The following is a 21,818-nucleotide window of genomic DNA, read 5'->3' on the forward strand; positions in this document are numbered from 1 at the left end:
CCGGCCCTCAAAATGCCTTGGTGGAAAAGGGGTATCACTGGAGATGTTCTTGCTCTCCCCTGAATTCCCTCTTGGATCCACAGTCCACAGTGAGGGGTAACAAACACACACACACACACACACACACAGTGCTGTGTAATAGCTGTCGTGCTTGCGGCCATACCATGCACTGCAGGGTGCATGCCGACAAACAGTGCAGCGCTGCAGTGAAGCATGCAGCTTCCCTGTGGTGTGCAGCATGTGCGAGTGTGAGCGAGCGAGAGAGACCCAGTACAGTGAGCACATATGGAAAGAGAGAGACAGAGAGTAAAGGAAGGTGAAATGATTGATAGTGGTGCTATCCGCTCCTTCACAGTCCAGGTTTAAAGCCAGCTGTCTGTTGGTGCAGATGAGTTCTAGACGGCATCTAAGGAGGCTCCGGTTGGCGCTGCACGCCTCCTCGCCAAAACCAGCCTTTTCATTGCACCTGTTCAACAGATGTGGCAGTGCTTCGGCGTGCCGTAATGATAGGGTACCCAAGGTAAACCATCATTCAAAAGCCTTTCCCATCATATTTTATTCACATATTCAGATCTGGCACCATTATGCAAAAAGGCTTGCCTATTAGGAGTATCGTATATCACATTCTAATACCAGACGTTATGCAAAAGATGTCAGCTGTTTTGGAAATCCTGCTTATCCATATGCTGCTGTTGATTTGACGCTGACCTTTTGAACTCGGCTACTGTCAAATAGATCATCTGTAACCTTTTCATGTGCCCCCCCTCCCCCGGTAGACATGCACCAGACATGATACCATAACTCTCATAATGGTGTGTTCATGACCTTATGCAAACCTTGAAGTGAAAGATTAAAAATGGGCAAAAATTCCTTTTAGGTTTGCAATATGAGCCCACCCACCCGCGTGGTTACTGTTGCTATGCCTATGTCGAGCTTTCCATTCTTGCACAGGCATAACAGTTTACAGTCATGGTTTATGATGGCTGGTTTACCACTTGGAAATTGTTAGTAATTTTTGAGATATTGAGTACTTGATGCCAGACGGAGGTAGAAAATAAGTCTGCTACACCTTCTATTGTGCTAAAACACCGTTATCCATCGGGGAAATGTAAGAACCACCTGTCATTTCCTTCTACCCTGTTTGGCTGCTTAGCTTCTATAGTCGTTCTCATTTTCAAATGTTATATTTTTCACTTTTAACTTTACAATAATAAAGACAGGTTTGAAAAACGGAACAATGTCGCTAAACGTTAGCTGGGGTTGCTGGAATATTTGTCACGTCTCAGAAAACACTGGACCGAAAAGCACAAATTCCCCAAAAATTCCAAATTCATTTAAAAAAAAAAAGGCAAACAAAAATAAACAAGGCAGCAAACAAAGGAAGCAAAACTAAACTGAGGGAGAGAGGCCAAAAATCCTCCAGCAGAAGTCTAGGTAAAGTTGTAGGCAGAGCAAACAGCGACAGGACAAGAGCAGGGCATGAGGCATGACAATCTGACAGGGTGAATGAGAATGGGTTGTAAATGAATGGGAGGCTGATGAGGATAATGAGGGCCAGGTGTGGAAGTGGGCGGGGGAGCCCAGGTGAAGGGAATGAGGTGATTACAGGGCAGACGAGGGTGGCAGGATCTGCAATGACAGGAGAGTTAGTGATGAACACAGAACACAAGGAGGTGACCCCGTGACGATATTAACTTAATGTTAACCTAATGTTAGCCTGAGTTCATGATGTGCACGATGTCATAGGGTGCTGCAATTCCCTCGTCTCAAAGTCGATGGATTTTTGAATGTTTTTTTTATAGATGACTGGAATAAGGTCTGAGGTTCACACAAGTTTAAGAGATTTTAGTTTTCTTCTACAACATAAAACACATCAGTAAATACCCCTCTTGTGAATTTAAAGCTTGGAGGTGTCTTAAAAAAAGGTGGTTCCCAACAAGTAGCAAAATGAGAATATCCTAATAATCGTATCATAAAGGTTTCTTTAGAATCCGATGTAGAAATCCCATTGAGAAGCCAGTGAGATGCCAAATTCCAGGTTGGACTACAAAAATACATAATCCCTGCAGGACTCTATTGAAAGTAGGGATGCATTGATACCAGTACTGTATGTACCCGTACTTGTAAAAATACTCCAATACACCCTCAGCCATCACAGAGGCCGCGTGTCGTTAACCTCTCATCATTTGAACCTATTAATCCGCCCTGCAACAATAATCTGATGAACATGTTAAATATTTCTCAACAGCTGCAGTATGAAGCTCAACAGTCTGCTACGTCTCCACGGGCCGAGACATGGGCTAGTGGCGCGGCTATGACTGAGGCATGAGCTGGTTGCTTGGCTGTGACCGAGGCATGGGCTGGTTGCTTGGCTGTGACCGAGGCATGGGCTGGTTGCTTGGCTGTGACCGAGGCATGGGCTGGTTGCTTGGCTGTGACCGAGGCATGGGCTGGTTGCTTGGCTGTGACCGAGGCATGGGCTGGTTGCTTGGCTGTGACCGAGGCATGGGCTGGTTGCTTGGCTGTGACTGAGGCATGGGCTGGTTGCTTGGCTGTGACCGAGGCATGGGCTGGTTGCTTGGCTGTGACCGAGGCATGGGCTGGTTGCTTGGCTGTGACCGAGGCATGGGCTGGTTGCTTGGCTGTGACCGAGGCATGGGTTGGTTGCCTGGCTGGAACTGCGGCATGGGCTGGTAGCTTGGCTGTGGCTAAGGCCTGGGCTGGTAGCATGGCTGGAGCTGAGGCCTGGGCTGGTAGCATGGCTGTGGCTGAGGCATGGGCTGGTAGCATGGCTGGAACTGTGGCATGGGCTGGTAGCTTGGCTGTGGCTGAGGACTGGGCTGGTAGCTTGGCTGTGGCTGAGGCCTGGGCTGGTGGCATGGCTGTGGAGGATGGCCGGGGTTCAGGGGTTGAGAGAAAGCCCTTCACCCAGGCAGGCAATGAGCCCCTGAGCCACGGGCTGGTAGATACTAGCTCCCTAGCCCTCGCCAGGGCTGACTGCCTCTCCTCCTCTCCATTAGCATGCCTGTGCTCAGCCTGGAGACACTGAAGTCGGTAAGTCACCTCCCGGAGTTCATATGTAGAACCACATAAAAAAAAACTGCTGAGTCCATAGTGGCTGCTGCTCTGCCTCTGCTGGGTCCTTTCTGGCAAGTTCGTTCTGTCAGGGGTTTCGGGCAAGGAGGGAGGACTCAGATGCAGAGGCAGTGTGAATGGTGTTTATTCCAAAAACTCAAAGGGTGGCAAACGTACAAAACAAAAGATCCAGGAAAAATAGACTTAACTGTAAAAAACTCAAACTACAAAAAAAAGATCGATCCACAGGGAGGAAAACATGGCTATAAACATAAACTGCAAAAAAAACAACTTAACTGTGATTTCTCTGGTGGCTGTGATCATGACGTCACAAGAGACGTAGGACGAACTGGCACAAGACAAGGGAAGACGCAGACTTAAATACACAGAGGGATAATGGGCAACAGGTGACAACAATCAGGGATCAGGGATGACAACAGACCAGGGAACACATGAGGAAGGGCAAGTGACCTGAAACGAGAGGGGAGTTATTTTCAAAATAAAATGACAAGACAAAAACCCAAGACGAGACATTACCTCATTCCCACGAGGAGTACCTCACCATGGCCAGAGCACAGCTTTTTCTCTGCGCATTTTGCGTTGCTTTTCGGTAAAAGAAATAAGAACAAAAAGTATTTTAAAAAGTGATTTTATTCTCTCTCTAGCCAACGTTAGCTTGTTTGTAGCTAGCTAAATCCGTTAGCTAGCTAACGTTAGCTAGCTCTTATAGTCAGCACTTTGAAACCAATGTAGTAAGCAATTTACCTATTAGTTATTATGGTTTGCTTGTAACTTATTTTTGCATGCATTAACAACAGGTAAGCTTTAGTAAACAAATTACCGATTACGGTTATGTTTTCTGATGTTAGTAGGATCATATTATGCTAGCTAAGTTAGCTTATGATCCGTTGTCCTAAAGCATTATGGCTAACTAGTTAGCTAAATGTGCAGAGAAAAAGCTGTGCTCTGGCCATGGTGAGGTACCCCTCGTGGGAATGCAGTCATGTGATTGGCTGAAAACGAGGGAGGCATCTGATTGGCTACAGAGAGTTCCTTGTTGAAAAAAATGCATTTGTGAATCCAGTCACGTCAGGAGAGTCTCAAAAATCCACAAATAAATACAGACCAGTTCACGAACAAATGCAAACAAGTTCACAAATGAAAAGCGTCTTTTAAATTCAAGTTTAACAGTTTGTATATAAATGTAACAACATACAAATACATTTTTGATGAAAATTGCAAATCTTTTTTTAATTAATATATTTATGGATTTATATCACATTTATTTAAAACTGTCACTGTCGCTGTAACGCTTGCCCCTGGGTGATGTTGGGAATTTTAAATTGTGTTGACTCTTGAAATCTTGAGCGTATTCTAGTCCTGCTCAATGTGTTAAGTGTCCTGAGATGACTTCTGTTGTGATTTGACACTATAAATAAAATTGAATTGAATTGAATTGAAAACAAAATGTATTTGTGAGAAGAGAGTCATTTATATATAAATCACAAAATACATTTGTGAATCCTTCTCTGTGCATTCATTATTAATGAGACTGAACTGACCCCATAGAAAGAGGTTAGCCCCGAAGTTAGCACTAGCTAGCACTTAAGGTGGACTGATGTTAAAGGCGGACCAGCGCTATTCACCTTTAAGTGACAAGCTGCTCCTCTGAGTCTTGATTTTTTTTTTTATATTTCTTTGAACTATTTTTCTGATAGCTCAGTTAAACGTTATTAAAATGTAACACCAGGTTGTATTTTTAATTTCTTACAGTCAGAAAGTGAGGATTATCTGAAAAAAATTCAAACATGTTTTCAAAGTTATTATTAGAACTTTAACAGTATTATTAAGTTCTCATATTGGTACTCGGTATTGGCAAGTATTGCATTGTACTTGATCTGAAAAAATTGGTATCGGCATCCCTAATTAAAGTACTGAATTCATTATTTAATAACTATAAAATGATGTGAATGGGATGCAACATTATGTTTTGGTAGTCAGCTGTGGTGTTAGTTCTTTTGTGATCATTTCATGCTAACCGTCAAGATCCCCCCTAACCGTTTAGGCTGCCTGATGTAATGATCTCTCACTTTTTGTGCATGCATGAATGACTCCCCCCTTTCCCCCCCCCCCCCTTCTTCACCTGCCTCTCTTCCTCCCATCTTTCTTTCTCTGCCAACTCCGTCTCAAAGCCAGGCTTTAATTTTGATCAGCGATGAAATGATTGCTCTCCTCTTTCGATTTTTCTTTTCTCCCCCTCCCTCCCCACAGTAGTTGTCATAGAAACAGAAGTGTGTGTGTGTGTGTGTGTGTGTGTGTGTGTGTGTAAGACTGTGAGCGTCTGTGTTCCAGTCGATCCCCTCAGCAGAGAGATTTATCACCCAGCCTAAGCCAAGAGGGTGTGTGTGTGTGTGTGTGTGTGTGTGTGCGTGTGTGTGTGTGCGTGTGCGTGTGCGTGTGTGTGTGCGCGTGTGTGCGTGCGTGCGTGCGTGTGTGTGCGTGCGTGTGTGTGTGATGGCCAAACGTGTCTGTCTGTCTACCTTAGCTTCCCCTCTTATACACCTAAATCTCCCTCTGTATTTACACACATAATAGTGTGTTTTCCCAGTTTTATGTTTTTATCTGTGTGTGCCTAACAGTGTGTGTAATAGGTCCCCTGTCCCCTCATCAACCCCCCATCTCACACACTCTCAGCCTAGCTGGCTGGATGACTTGAGATTGAGTGTGTTTGGTGGCTTAGGCCGGCCACAACGCTAATCCTCTGCACTCATACAAACACAAGCACATACAAAAAGTCCCAGGTCTCTCCGCTATTAGCCAGGGCAGCGTGTGTGTGTGTGTGTGTGTGTGTGGAGGGGATTGCTCAGAGACACCAGAGAGGGAACGAGCGAAACTAACCCAATTTCCTGCTCCATTTCCTTTTCACGCGGCGGGCGCGTCTCATTCCACGGCGGGCCGGGTTGAACACCAGCCACCCGACATCCCGGGGTCACGCCTTTTACCTCAGAGTCACACACAGGAGACGGAGGGAGCACTGTAAATAAATCAAGTGCTCCAGCCAAAAAATGACACATGGAATTGCTATTTTGAGTGAGTTCTCCCCCAAAGTCCGAGTTGACTCACGCCGGGTTCAGGCTGGACGCCGAAGTGCCACAAAGCGCCGCCTTACGTCCATCGCTGGGCGAGCAGGGGTCGTAACTCTTGTGTTTTCTGTCAGCTAATCTCTCTCTCTGTCTGCTTGTATGTGTGTGTCTGTGGTTGTTTGTTCATGTGTGTGTGTCTTTTCGTCGTCTGTTTAGGAGTAGCTGACAAATATGTGGACTAAATCTCTAATATTAAAAAACAGCATCGCAAACAGCAGTGACGCTCAGATGTAGTGGATGGAGTTTGAAATCTGATCATGTGGGATCATGTGGGAGGTGAAACGGGGGAATTGAAACTCCAGAACAGCAGGAAGAGACTGGAGGAAAGTTAAAAGCGTGGGATGCATATATATATTGTATATTATCATTCATCCGAATGAAATCCTTTATATCACATACAATAAATCATTTATAGAAGACAATCAGTGTGTAGACGCCAAAACTATCGCTGCTGCACAGCAAAAAATAAATTCCATAAAGTGTCTGTTATATACATTTTCAGGAGAATAGAAGTTAAACATTGTTTATCACGGTTTATGTCGTTTTGTATTGTAATATTGCTCTACATTTTGTATGGATGTTAATAATTAACCATCACCAACAATATGAATTTGGACTGATTTATGTTTTCAGTTGAAGAGAAAATATAAACAAGATGTGAGAATGAGAATAGCTGTATTTTCACATCAAAACCCAATATTTTCTGTCTAATTATGACGCATGCTTACATCAGCTGTAACATACTAATTCCAACCAATCACATCATGACATCCACCCATCAATCAATCTGCAACTTTTTAGCAGCACAGACCTGAATGTTTAGCATGCTGATAGAAAAAGGAAGGAGATTTTGGATTAAAGCTGATGTTTTCTCAAATTATGGAACTATACAAAACAGAACCAGCTATCAAAATGCAACATTTTTATTTGTGTTTTATTAAAACCTGAACCCTGATTGCAGTAGAAACACAGTAAATCTGGCAGATACATCTTAGAGTACATGCTAATAAGTGCTAATCAGTGGATATACACGTATTTATGCAGGATTAGTCATTTAAAAGGTGCACGTATGCTCAATCTATGCTCCATGAAGACGAGTGTTTTCAGTGGAAGCTACTGGAAGTTATTTGACATTGTCTGTCGAGCTGCATGTGCTGACACCAGCGACACGGTCCAGTGGCAGCACACACACACACACACACACACACACACACACACACACACACACACACACACACACAGTCTCTGAGTTGTCTTGACCTAATTGAAGCCCAGCGGTCTGCCTGAGGTCATTCTCTTATACCTCCCTTATTTTAATGAGATTTTTAATTAGCATGTTAATTGCCTAACGTGATCAGCGGGGTGACTTGCTAGCTCGCTAGCTGCTGTTGGCATCCAGCTGGGCCATAACACTGAGGCTTTCCACTCTGCTGAACAACGCCGTGTGAAGCTGGGCTTTGCTAGGCTAGCCTGGAGAAGAAATGGTGCTGGAAAGAAAAATAAGTAGTGATTTTCTACAGTCTCATGTTGCACTTATGGTGGAGGCAGAGCTCTAGATCTAATTAATTACCAGTTTATTCAAATGGGTTTCCATTCGCTGACACCCAGTTGATTTTCTGCTTCCTTCTTTTATTTAGAAAACAGTCAGAAGGCCACAAAGATAGCATAGTAATATTAGCAACAGAACCATTCATATATATAGACTTACTGTGTATAGATAAATACAGGTTTCCTCCTCTGGAATTTGTCAGTTTTAATAGCCTGTAATTCATGTATACAATGATAGAGAGAAGGTACAATTCACAAAGCCCTACATGAAATAAATGCAATTTTGTATTTAAATATGTTTTGTATCTGATCACTGCAAGAAAGCATGGTGGGCTGACAGTTTGTTGATGTCTAACCTTGAGCTAGCACGTCACAGCAGTTTTACATCCACACTGTGAGGGTTGGACAACATGTATTTTGACTTTTTTCCTAAAGCCTGTCATAACCAATTTCACACTTTTGAGAATGAGCGTCTACATTTGCACAAATGCAAGGCAGCGTATTATCAGTCCTGGTCGTATCAAAATCTCTCCACACATCACCTGCATTCACTTATTGTTGTACCTGTACCTTCCAGCCAATCACCACTAACATTCTTTAATTTGATCGAGTGTCATGGGTTTTGTTCTGTTAATTTCCTGTTTTATTTTGAACTTCCTTCTCTCTTGTGTCCTGTGTTTGTTTGACTTGTCGTCTCTATGGTTTTCCCTCCTTTTTTCTGTTCTTTTCATCTCGTCAGCCTTGACAATGCCGTCCCACCACTGGGTTTGGTGACAGCGTTATCAAACTGCCATATACACTTTAAGGGTAATGGTATACCTACCTGTTGTGACATTCCTCACAGTGATTAAGTGTCTGTACTCTCACTGACCCCTTTTCACCAACACAAACCTCAGAACCGGGCCGGTGCCCGTGCTGGTTCACAGTTGGTTCAAAGTGTTTATTGTGGCAAATAATTCAATAACAATAAAATACACAAAATACTAAAATCACAGCATTTTAGAAATGAAACATTTAAAAGTGAAAATTACCAGGAACAGTAATGTAAAACTTTGCAGCAGTGTATTTTCCCCCATCGTCTCGAGCATTAACCCCGCCCCCAGCCCCTGACGTAGGTTTGCGAACAGTTCAAGAACGGTTCTAGACCAGCAAAGAGTTGGAGCCGCTCTGGAACCAGTTTTCCTGGCCGAGAGCCGGTTCTTTGTCTGTGGAAACAGGAAGAACTGGTTCACGATTAGGCTCCGAACCGGCCCTCAAAATGCCTCATGGAGAAGGGGCATGTCAGTGAAAAGCTGTTCAGTTCAACTCTGGTGGCACAAATCCACAAATCAACTGTCATAATGATCTAAAAAAACAATTTAAAACGATTGGATATCAACATTTCATTCTCCTTTCAGCTCTGTTTTGGTCTGAAACCGTTACTTTATTTTTCTCCTTCCCAGTAAGAAAAGAAGCTATGAGTAGAATTGATTGAAAACGGTATTACCATTGCTGAATATGGCTCTTGAAAGCACTGCAATACATCAAGAAACGTCATGGTTGGAAGGTCAAAGGAGAGGGCAAATAAAATTGGAAGCAATAGTATTTATTAAAGTGTATATTTGAGCAGAGAAGATAAGGTGAGCTGAGGAAAATGTACAGGAGATGAAAGGAGGTGGAGGTGGCCAGAAAGATGGAAAGTGACACAATGCACAGAGCGTCTCTCCTGCTCTGCCGTGTCATTCTGTTAACTTCACTCTAGCGGGATCTCAAGGCTGTGCGGTTATGAGGCTTGCCTTTATAAATTACCTCCACCGATGTGGGCTTCTTTATTGTGCCTGGCCTTCGCTGACAGACACAGAGGAGGCTTTGATTTAGCCTGGGAATGTTCTTGCATGTGTGGACCCTGTGAATCATTCTCTCTCTCACATATCTCCTTTTGTTGTTCCGTCATATCCCTCTCTATCTCTCTCTCTCTCTCTCTCTCTCTCTTTCTCCCATCCCCTCTCCCCGGCTGATTCCTCTCATTCCCATCCCTTCTTTCTAATTCTTTTTTCTATCTGCCTCGCCTCGTCCCCTCCATGCCTCCTGTCTTCTCCCTGATTTCTAACCACCTCTCTCTTCTTCTGCTCCCTCCCTCTCCAGTCAGATCTACTGTATAGAGAATGCCCATGGCCAGCTGGTGCGTGACCTGGACTTTAACCCCAACCGCCAGTACTACCTGGCCAGCTGCGGAGACGACTGCAAGGTCAAGTTCTGGGACGTCCGCAACGTCCAGGAGCCCGTCAAGACCCTGGAGGAGCACTCCCACTGGTGAGCGGATTGGTGGGGGTAGTGGAGTGGGTATTGTCCTCGAACCAGAGCATCCGTCCTGCTCGAGTGTCACACTTACCTGCTTTCATCCTCTCATGTTTGGGTGAAAACTAATGAAGTATGACAACTAGAGGCAGGCAGTCAAGTTGTTAAAAGCCAGTGTCAGTGAGCCTTCTGATAGCTGACAGTATTCAATTAGCTTCTTAATTCAAAGCATTTTCCTTTGGGCATAATGCGGGAGGGTGATTGAAAATGTGAAAGGTCTCATAAAATAGTATCATCACTTTTTAATGTGATGTATTTGCTGCTTATATTCTCACTTACGTCTTGTGGCCTCTTGCTCTGCAGGTCGTTTTTGGTTTAATTCCTCAGGTTTTTGTCCATTTCTGCCACCAATCTAATACAATGGAGGTGAATGGAGTTTTGTTTAGATTTCACTTTTCACAGAGACACATATAAAAAGAAATAATGAAAGGTTGTTTCAATCAAACTGAAATATAATACATACATACATTCTTGATATGGCCTGATAACCCTCAACATGAAGTGCAAAGTCTTGAGACTTCGTCACGTAAATTTCTCTTCTTTGAAGCTGCATACATTTAGACAGATCTGGTCCGGATACAGAATTTAAAGTAGGGTTGGTCATTTTAAGAAAACAGCAAGAGTACACTAGATTTTAAAGATCTTCCAATGGAACAGCCCAGCATTGCCAAGTCTTTTCCAATGAGGTGAACCCGCCAAAGTTAATGATTGGATGGGCTGATTACAGTCCTGCGACGGCCACATATGCCTGATTATTTAACTTATTTTTGTTCGGAGCATTTGATTTATTGATTTCTGTCGGGCTGTAATGAGAAGTTCAACAAATATAACAAAAGAATATAATGAACCCCTGCATTTTTTTTTACAAAATGAAATCAGCCTTGAAAACCTGGAGTAGCAACACTGAGGAAAATTGTAGACCTGAGGAAACCTTAGGAAAACAATATTTATATTGTTATAGAGGTTTTTTAGAGGAAAAACCACCTACACACAATTACTCAATGCTAAAATATATGAATTAAGAGTGGTTGGATCTTTATCAGGTCAAAATCACGACAAAGCTCCAAGCAGGATCGAAACATTGATCAGCCGTTACCTTTATTGGTGCTGCACTGATCTGAGCACTTTTGTGATATATTTAATCTCTCTAATTGATCAAGTTTCTGTAACACAATAAACATGCTATGTCTTCTGAGCCCTGCTCGTTAAATGCACCCAAAAACCAATGATTTTTACTGCTCTCTCTAACCGGCGTCTCTTCAGCCCACCACATACACGGCAGTTTGCTGTATTTATTATGCAACAAACCTTTCAACAGTTTTCAATGAAACATTTCAATTTGGTCAAGATTATGGGAGCGCCATGCAGGAGAATTGGTACTCCTTCACCCTGGATGGCCATTATAATGACATGTTATGCTGATATCTCTCATAGGCCGAGACCACTGCCTGTTCAAAGAAAATTGCATTCACCTCCGTTGTATTGGGCTGGAGACAGACATCTCAGGGTTGGATATCTCAATGTGTGCATGGCTACATACCACTGGGGGTAAAAGATGAAATTGTAATCTGCATTAGTGAATCTCATTTGATAAGAGAAGTGGAGGTGTCTGATTTTAGGGATCGTCATGTAAATCTACCAGGAAATCAACATTTTTCTAAAAGTTGTGTCCTTCATTTCATCTTATATTTGATGACATAATTAGAATGTGGAAGACGTTTAACCAAACTAGTTGAAAAGGTGTCATTTCATCAAATCAGACATGAATGAGGGGGGTTCCCTGCATCGAATATAATTATACTGTACACAACAAAAGTGTAATTCAGGCCCGTTGAGTTAAACTCAGGAACAATAATGATAAACATGGTGATAACTCCTTCGCTCCACTGTTGATTGGTTTCTGCTTTTATTAATGGCTTTATCTCCCAACTAATGAAATGCCCTAACTACTGCCGGTGCAATAAAAGGTAGTAATACACTAATTACTAATTAAATAGGCAGCTACTCATTTTGTCAGTACGGAGTGAATCGCTATGGGTCGAACGCAGACCAGTCCTGCTCTAGCTTGTTTTCTGTGAGGCTTCAGGCTAGGAGCTGAACATCGCGTGCTGCAGAAATGTGTGTGTGTGTGTGTGTGTGTGTGTGTGTGTGTGTGTGTGTGTGTGTGTGTGTGAGTGTGTGTGTGTGTGTGTGCTTGGGAGACACTCTCCCTCTCTTTCCTGTGTGAGCTGAATAGATGATCAGTGTGTCTGCGAGCTAAACCGGGCTACTACTGCAGCACACAGTCCTCACCTGATAAAGGCAGACACACACACACACATACACACACACACACAAGCATATGCACACATGTACGCCTTTGTGTACGTGCACACACACACAAGAGCGGGCGTTATCTCCAAACGATAGATAGACTGGGCAAACATATCCATAACTGTAGGTGGCTGCAGATGGGATCTCTTCAGATAGGAGATAAGTGTGAGTGTGTGAGTGTGTGTGTGTGTGTGTGTGTGTGTGTGTGTGTTACTGTGCATGTGTGTGTACATGTGTGTGTACATGTGTGTGTGTGTGTGTGCCAGCCTCTAATCTGTGTTTTTGCAAGGGCTCTCTTTTTATCTTTATGTGTGGCTTCATGCATTTGAGTGTATTCAAGCATTTCTATAATGCATATGTCTGTGTGTACACTTATCTGTAGTGTGTGTGTGTGTGTGTGTGTGTGTGTGTGTGTGTGTGTGTGTGTGTGTGTGTGTGTCTGTGTGTGTGTGTGTGTGTGTGTGTGTGTGTGTTGTGGGTGCTCATTTTTTTCCCGGCACGCAGCCAGGATATGGCCTCAGGGCTGCTGGGGGTATTAGGGACTATTTTTTAGCAGGGAAGCGGATTAGGGGAGCGCGGGGAACGGCGTGGCCGAGGCTGATTTCCTGTCAACAGCCTCCGTTATCCCTCAATCCCTCCCTGTGAGGGAACTGGTACCACACTCTGAGCTGTGCCCCGGGCTCACAGAGAGAGACACAAACACAGAGAGGGAGAGAGGATGACAGCGTTGACAATCAGAGAAATAAAAAGAGAGGGACAACAAATGGAGAGAGGAAGGGAGGGAAGGTGAGCAGGATGTGGATTGAAAATGTGGATCCAAGCAACAAATAAAACCAGGATCAGGGAGTTTATGATAATCATCATCAACTCATGAACTAAGCCCAAATGCAGACTGAAAGGTACCAAATCCTCATTATCTGGCTGTGAGAATATGCCCAGGAACACATCGTTTGCTGTGAATCCCACTGTGGGAACGCTGCATTTTCTGCATGATTTGCGTGGGCACAAGTGTGTGAAAGAGAGAGAGTCCCTGCACGAGTGTTTGTTTCAGCATGTATGGTCTTCCCGTACATACACAGTCAACATATATGTCTGCTTTTCCTCATTACTGCTTGGATGATCCATACACGACTGCAGAGTTAAAACATCCATACATGAATGTAAAAGGTCACGTTTTAACGTCCACGGGTGTGTTTTTTCGGTCCCAGGGTGTGGAACGTCCGCTACAACCACAGCCACGACCAGCTGGTGTTGACAGCCAGCAGCGACAGCCGCCTCATCCTCTCCAATATGGTGTCCATCTCCTCAGAGCCATTCGGGCACTTGGTGGACGACGAGGAGCTCAGCGAGGGGGAGGACAACCTCCAGGAGGACAAGTAAGTCCAGTTAGAAATGGAAATGCTTCCAGTAATGTTTTTTTTAAAGGAGTTTAATGTGAAAACTGGTTTATTACAGGATTTAAATCATTTTTCAGTTATGGCTTTCTGGGCTGTTGGTCTGTAAAAACAGTGATAATTAGTGTTTTCAGGTTTTTACTGTCCATGGTATCTCACTTGCCTGTAGTGTGCTTGAGGAGTTTGTATTCACCAATTCTGAATACACAAGAGGAAAATAAATTGAATGGAGCGGTACATTATCAGCTCCATTGCCACTTATTGACATTTATAACCATGTATAAACCATCCTTCATTGCCCCACTTATTAAACATTACCAGGGTTGTGATTTCATTCTTTTCCATGCGTACTCTAACTCCCATTCATTTTTAAGATGGCATTTTCTCTGAACATCTCCATTTTACCGCATGATCTATGAATGGCCTTAATCATCTTAAAAGCATTAGTGCCGTGGCACTCATTCTTCAGTTATGAATCTAGATTTGAATGCAGATGTGGAATCAGAGCTTGTGTTGAAGGGACCGTTCAGATGTGGGGGTTGAAGGTTCTCCTCCGTAGTCAGCGTTTCCCCGACATAAGTTTGGAGAAACAGGAAGGAATACCAGTACGATAGCAAAGCAGGTACTGCTGTGGATGTACTTAGACATGTAAGCCATATTTTGAGTAAATTTACCGCTTTACATCGCTGTCAGACTGCAAAACAGTAATTTTACAACTAAGTCTCACAAAAACACAAACAAACCGAGGCAGCGGTAGAATAGCATCTCCTGTGTAGTGCAAGGTAAAATTACTGTTTTTGTCAGTGGAGTCTGTGAGTATAGATAAACGGCTGTCTGACGGCAAGATGAAGTGGTGAAAGTATTGTAAATATAGTCGTTTTTTGGGTAAATTATACCTCTCTTGTATGTCAGACTACTCACACACAGTGAGATACTAAAGCTTATCAAAATAAAAGTTCGGTGTAAATTGAGCTGATATTAGTGCTCTGTAGATGAAAGCCGACTGCCTGAACTTTCACTTCCACGTACTACACTGACGGGATGAAATTGTAGAGGCAAGACAAGTTACTGTCAAAACATTTGTGCAGTTTTTTTTCTCCGTAGCATTTAGAGTTTGCAGGGATATCTTCTGTAATGGTTTCCATTCAGGGTTTTTCCAAATCTGCCACTGTTCTCCATCCATTATAGTCCAATCCCCCTCTTATCCACGACTACCAGCTCTTACACTCGATGACTGACTCTCATCCACAATTATCAACTCTTCTGCCTCATCACCAGCACTCAGCTTTGGTTTTAACCCTTCCACTGTTCTCGTTGACCCCTCTCCACATTACCTGGACACTCGTACAGAACTCCTCCAGTGTTTGGACCATTGCACATGGTCGCTTTTTAAATTCAACAATAATGAAATGTGTAGATGGTGACAACATAACCAATCAGTGGAGGCTGGGATTTTAGTTTATAAAGAAGTCTAATTGGCTCGTTTGTTTGTTTTTACAATGGTTATGGCAAGGTTGTTTAATTCAACTTCATGGTAATTATTTTTTGGTGCTGTTGAATTACATTGTGTAAAACTGATACATTTACATTGTCAATGGGCTGGCCAAAATACTAAAAACACGCCTCAATTTAATAAAGCTCTCTTCTCTGGACACCAAATTGTCTCTCCAAACGAATAGGGGTCAGCATTATGTCTCCACTGCCGGATTCATGCAATCCCAATTTACTGTCACAGTTATTTAAAAAGACGCTGCATTGACTCACTATCGCCTCTTCAGGTAGAAGTGGTATTACATGACAGGACGGGCCGGGGCTAGCTGGTTATCATACACTTTTCAGGAGATATCTCTGCAACACAATACGTTTTCAAGACACACAACACTGTCACATCTTCATTTACTGTTGATGATGTCTTAAATTCTGGACAGATATTTCACATTGTACCTTTAAACCGTCTGAACGCAAACCGAACATTAGAACCGTGATGAAAGTAGGATTTATTGCACCACTGTTGTATTGGACTGAAATAGTTTTAGCTAGATGAACCTTATTAACAGCTGTCACTATTTATCACTGTAAGCCGTCTACAAATGTCCAGTGAAATAATTCCAAAAAACCTTGCAATCTTTTAGGCAAACTGAGACATCGTCCATGATTTTGTAGCATCCGTCAAGTGTTCCCATATATACCCTCTTGTTCTTTCCTTCCCCAATGAATCTATATGAGCAGAGCACTTAGAGCTTTTTATTTTAGGCTGCCGCCCGGGGGAGCAGCTACTGTCTGTGTGAAACAGTTAATGTGTAAAATAAATCCAAATATGTATGTCATTGCTTCCCCTCGGGACTACTTACAGCAGTGGGTTTGGGAGAAATTTGGGATGGCAATAATGCTGGATCATAATTCTAAAATCTTATTTATTGTCACATTGTTGTAGCAGTGGGAGACGTGTCTCAGCTGAGGGGTTGTTTGTGTGCTGATGACAGGGAGGAATGGTGGCTAAACAAAGTAAATACTCTCAGCAGGTAGGGGTGGGGGATGAACCGATCCACGCAGAGGTTGTGTTTGTGTGGCAGTTTATTCATGTGGCCACTAGTTGTGCTATGGAGCAATGATTCTCCTGCTTATTGGACGATGAGAGTGGTAATGCACCAAGGAATCAGTGTAAAGAAGAAGTGGACGTAGTCAGCGTGAAGTCACCCGTCGGTCACTAATGTTACTAGTGTTTACAGCTACGAGTTCGCCATTTTTGCATCTTGGATTTTTTTGCAACCAGCGAAGGAAGTGACCATATTTGGACGGGTGGATTTGACAAACGCAAGCATCAGAGTGGCAACGTGATCTGGATCCATGTGGATTCTGGTGTGAAGCTGTTGACAAAGTTAGCTTCATCATTCTAGGTCAACTTTACCGCTAAGTGTTAAAGTCATCTTAGTAGCTAAGTGAATTGCTAGCATGGTAGCAACAGTAGCGACCTGTCAATCACAAAGTAGCCCCACCCAAAAGCATCCCCAGTTTCTGGTCTGTTGGACCCTGAATGTACTAAATGAATATCATGCTGGATTGAAGAAGACTTGAAACTAGAGATTGAGACCATGAACTCATGATGACAATAATTACTGAGATATTAAATCAAGTGAGAAGTAGAGAGAATGCAACTTTAAGGCACTTCAGCGTTGGCTTCACTTTCCGAACCTGAGGTTGCAAAGAAGCAGCAATGGTGCGTTGCTGCTTTCAACGGCAGTGAAGAAGAAAACTGCAAGCAAACACAAATGTAAACAATGATGGCTTCAAGTCATAATTTTTTTATGAATTTGCTAAATATGTTCTGAGGAATTAAATCCGTTACGTGTTTGTTAGACCACGGGGATACACACAATGAGTTTTGATGAATAAACGTGAATGTAAAGGTGACTTTGTTTTAAAATCATACAGGGGCCCTTCAAGTATTTAAAAAGATTGAATTTGATTAAAATGGAAAAACATCAATCATCATCATTACCGTGCGTCGCTTATCTGACAGCAAGATTTTCATTCGGCCTTCAAGTGTGGCCACAAAGAACAGCTTCAAACCCTTTCTCCCGTCAGACTCGGCCATTCAGTAAAATATTATAGTTCCATCTGTTTGATGACGGTTGTGTCATGCTGTGCTTTCACATTTTGCTTTGGCTGTATAGTAAGAACAATTAGCATCTGTGTCATTAACATTTTCATTTTGTGTTGATTTTGGCGGTCCCCGTGGCCAAAGGTGGTAGTGTTTCCAAAAGTCCCTTTAGAGGCCCAGCCACACGGCCTGGGTCTCCAGCAGCATGGCGTCGGGGTTGGCTCCCAGTGGAGCAGCGAGGTGGAGCAGGAGTCGCTGCTGCTGGAGCGCTCCACCTCCCATCAGAGCTCCGACTTCAGGTCGAAGGCAGCAATTAAGCCAGATCCTGGTCCGTCTGTGGTGGGCTGGTTGCTGCTGGAGTCTGAACTGAAGGCGTTTCTGATCAACCTGCACCGACGCCAAGCACCAAGAATAACTATATAAAATTGCCAAACTTCTCAATGATCGTCTCTTACTTATGTAGGTCTTTTAGAAGGTCAGGTCCTCCATGTGTTTGTGATCACGCAGAGACCTGCATGAAGTCTGTAAGATGTGATGCGTTCCCCTCCTGTTGTCATAGCTCATCTGTTTGTGTGATCCAGGAGTAAGGAGCCCCTACAGGACAGCGTGGTTTCCACCTACGAGGAGCACGAAGACAGCGTGTACGCGGCGGAATGGTCGTCGGCCGATCCCTGGCTCTTCGCCTCGCTCAGTTACGACGGACGGCTCGTCATCAACAGGGTCCCCCGCGCCCTCAAATACCGTATTCTGCTCTGAGAGGGGGTCTCAGTGTGTGTGTGAGTGTGTGTGTGTGTGTGTGTGTGTGTGTGTGTGTGTGTGTGTGTGTGTGTGTGTGTGTGTGTGTGTGTGTGTGTGTGTGCTGGAAGCATGCATGAGAAGACCGTTGTACACATCCTTTGCTCAATAATGAAGTAGACTTTCCATTCTAGCTTGGCACAGTAAGTGTATGTTCTACTGACCACCTTTAATGACTCCTGATAAACATACGGCACGTTTGGTGAGCTGTCTGGTGTTTCATAAGAGAAATAATTTCTTCATCATGGCCTGGATGTATGCAGGATGAAGAAGATACTGTTTGTCATTATTCACATAAATAGTTTATCTCATGACTGTTTTTTTGTCTGAATCTTATTTGTGAAAATATTGGTGTTAGCTGGTGCTCAACGTGAAAACACTATTTGAATGAAGAAGTAATATTATTTCAAATCTTCAACTTGAAATGTTTGCTGTTAAAGGTTGAGGTTGTTGAGGTCGCAACTAACTATTTCAATCAAATTGACATGTTTTCAACTTGGGAAGTTGACATGAAAAGTTGCTTACAGGGGCGGTCGGTGGCGCAGTGGATAAGGCAGCCGCCCCATGTACGGAGGCTCAGCCTCGACGCGGAGATCAGTGGTTCGGCTCCCGACCCGGCAATCTCTTTCGCGCATGTCTTCCCCCTCTATCTCCCCTTTCCACACTGTCTCTCTCTGCATTGCATAATAAAAAAATAAGGCTTGCATGGCACTCCAGCCATAAAAAATAATCTTTAAAAAAAAAAAAAAAGTTGCTTACATGCAGAAGTCAAAGAGCAGCTGATCACTGGTCATTCCTTTGGAGTCGTGTTTCTACTTCTGGCTCCGTTTTGGTCTCAGTGACTCAGGACAGACCTGAACCCACAAGGACTTAACAGGAACCCTCATCAAAGTCTGAGTCCGTTTAGTTAAGACCAGATTTACAGTTTGTTGACCAGATGCAGAAACACAAACGTTCTCTCCCCTCATCCTCCCCTCTCTCCCCTCATCCTCCTCTCTCTCCCCTCATCCTCCTCTCTCTCCCCTCATCCTCCTCTCTCTCCTCTCTTCCTCCCCTCTCTCCCCTCATCCTCCCCTCGTCCTCCCCTCTCTCCTCATCCTCCCCTCTCTCCCCTCATCCTCCTCTCTCTCCTCTCTTCCTCCCCTCCCTCTCCTCATCCTCCCCTCTCTCCCCTCATCCTCCTCTCTCTCCTCTCGTCCTCCCTTCTCCCTTCTCTTCCTCCCCTCTCTCCCCTCATCCTCCCCTTGCCTCCCCTCTCTCTCCTCCGGTCCTCCCCTCTTTCCCCTCTCTCCTCTCATCCTCCCCTCTTTCCCCTCTCTCCTCTCATCCTCCTCTCTCTCCTCTCTTCCTCCCCTCTCTTCCCTCATCATCCTCTCTCCCCTCGTCCTCCCCTCTCTTCCCTCATCCTCCTCTCTCCCCTCGTCCTCCCCTCTCTCTCCCCTCATCCTCCCCTCTTTCCCCTCTCTCCCCTCGCCCTCCCCTCGTCCTCTTCTCTCTCCTCTTTCCTCCCCTCTCTCCCCTTGTCCTCCCCTCTCTCCCCTCGTCCTCCCCTCTCTCCCCTCTCTCCTCTCATCCTCCCCTCTTTCCCCTCTCTCCTCTCATCCTCCCCTCTTTCCCCTCTCTCCTCTCATCCTCCTCTCTCTCCTCTCTTCCTCCCCTCTCTTCCCTCATCCTCCTCTCTCCCCTCGTCCTCCCCTCTCTTCCCTCATCCTCCTCTCTCTCCTCTCTTCCTCCCCTCTCTCCTCTCATCCTCCTCTCTCTCCTCTCTTCCTCCCCTCTCTTCCCTCATCCTCCTCTCTCCCCTCGCCCTCCCCTCGTCCTCTTCTCTCTCCTCTTTCCTCCCCTCTCTCCCCTTGTCCTCCCCTCTCTCCCCTTGTCCTCCCCTCTCTCCCCTCGTCCTCCCCCCGCTCCGTACAGTGTGTCGAGGCCGGTCGATGGTGACAGTCTGAGCCTCCGTTATGGCAGACACCATTGACAGGTCTTTTAATTGCAGCTTGACTCTATGCATCACGCACACACACACACACACACACACACACACACACACACACACACACACACACACACACACGCACACACTAGTGCCAAGGGAGGGGCACAGGCTCTTCATTAGCTATGGCAGTTGGGGCAGGCAGTGCCGTGGCTGAATACAGAGTGTATTCGGCTATCTAATCAGAGAAGCTGCTCACACACACGCACACACACACGCACACACACACACACACACACACACACACACACACAAAGCCCTTGTTACCCTGCAGTCAATTATTGAGAGGAGGGATCAGGGTGAAGATACAGAGGGATGGTGAGCGCTGAAAAGGTAATCGCTGAATATCGGCCATCTGGAAACTTGTGATGCTCGTCACAGACATGCACAGGTGGACAGACAGGCAGACACACAAGCAGACAGACAAGTGGACACACAGGCAGACAGACATGCAGACACACAGGCGGACAGACAGACATGCAGACAGCCATTGTCACGTCTCTGCCGTCTTCATGAAGAGATGTGAGGGTGACAAGCATGCATGCAGGTCTTTGTCTGATGGAGACTGTGCGTGCGTTTATATTAAAAAGACAGTTGATTATAAAAGGCAGACCGATTCTTCACCATCAGAATATCCAGCCGCTGATTTGAATGATGGCGACCAATCAGTCCACCCATCAGCTAATACTGGCTGAGGGTTTGCATGTGAGCGGATGAAGGCACCTCTTTAGTATTCCTGAAAGGCTTGCCCAGGACAAATTACACTCGCTATGATGTATTGATAGTCGATGTGGTATTGCTGACACTGTTAGTATGCACGTACAGGCTACAGCATCATGGCCAACACTAATGCATGATGGCAGCAGGTGGGTTCTTCAACTATATCTAGGCCGCTCTGACATCCACTGATATCAACTCATGTTATTTGTGTCTCATTTAAATGATCCAACAACTTCTTACACCGTAACTAAGTAGAGAAACACACACCGGTCTCGTGCAAGTTTAAATACACATTCTTTGATAAATCCCAAAAAGATCAAATATTAACATTTAAATAAATACATACACCATTAGAGGCGTTTAGCATTTCGGGGGATGTATTGGTATTGAGTTGGTTGCCATCTCCAACCACACCACTAGTTAGATTACAACATTTTATTTGGAACTTAACACGTTTTCCAAATCAACTTCCGCGGCATTTAAAATATTAGCTCCTCTGATCCTCATCCATCCATTGTATTTTCCAATTTCAATATGTATTTGCAATCCGCCATGTGCACATTTTATTTAACATATTTCTTATAATCATAACAAAGTTTTACAAACAATAACTTCTCAGTTGTGTTCGGCCCATTTTTGCCTGCATTTACACACAAAATGTGATTTGAACACCTCCACTTTTCTTCTTTGGACATCATTTTCATTTAATCATATTAAATTCTTTATTATTCATTTGTTTCAAATAGAAAAATTCACGCTAGCCTTTCATCTTTATCTCACATGCGTCCCATTCTTTACCTTCACTGACGGACAAAACGGGTAAAAAATGTTTGTACTTCCACAAAGTATTAATGGCCGCATGAAGCTGCATTCATAGATTTTTAGTAGACAAAGCTGATAAA

General features: G+C 44.2%; 1 protein-coding gene across 4 annotated transcripts in view; it reads left to right on the forward strand.

Annotated features, from left to right (window-relative positions):
* eipr1 (EARP complex and GARP complex interacting protein 1) overlaps positions 1–21,818 on the forward strand; it is a 245,599-nt gene that overhangs the window by 50,555 nt on the left and 173,226 nt on the right. For 2 of the 4 annotated variants that reach the window (XM_084013997.1, XM_084013998.1), the window contains exons 7-9: positions 9,891–10,058; positions 13,625–13,792; positions 17,993–18,181. In XM_084013997.1, the coding sequence (XP_083870123.1) occupies positions 9,891–10,058; positions 13,625–13,792; positions 17,993–18,167 (511 nt within the window). In that variant the 3' untranslated portion in view covers positions 18,168–18,181. Of the gene's footprint in view, positions 1–9,890; positions 10,059–13,624; positions 13,793–17,992; positions 18,220–18,277; positions 18,502–21,818 lie in introns of those variants that run through there. The other 2 variants (XR_014597474.1, XM_084013996.1) reach the window with 2 other exon arrangements.

Source organism: Eutrigla gurnardus, assembly GCF_963514095.1.
Source record: "Eutrigla gurnardus genome assembly, chromosome: 7".
In the NCBI taxonomy this organism is placed as follows: domain Eukaryota; kingdom Metazoa; phylum Chordata; class Actinopteri; order Perciformes; family Triglidae; genus Eutrigla; species Eutrigla gurnardus.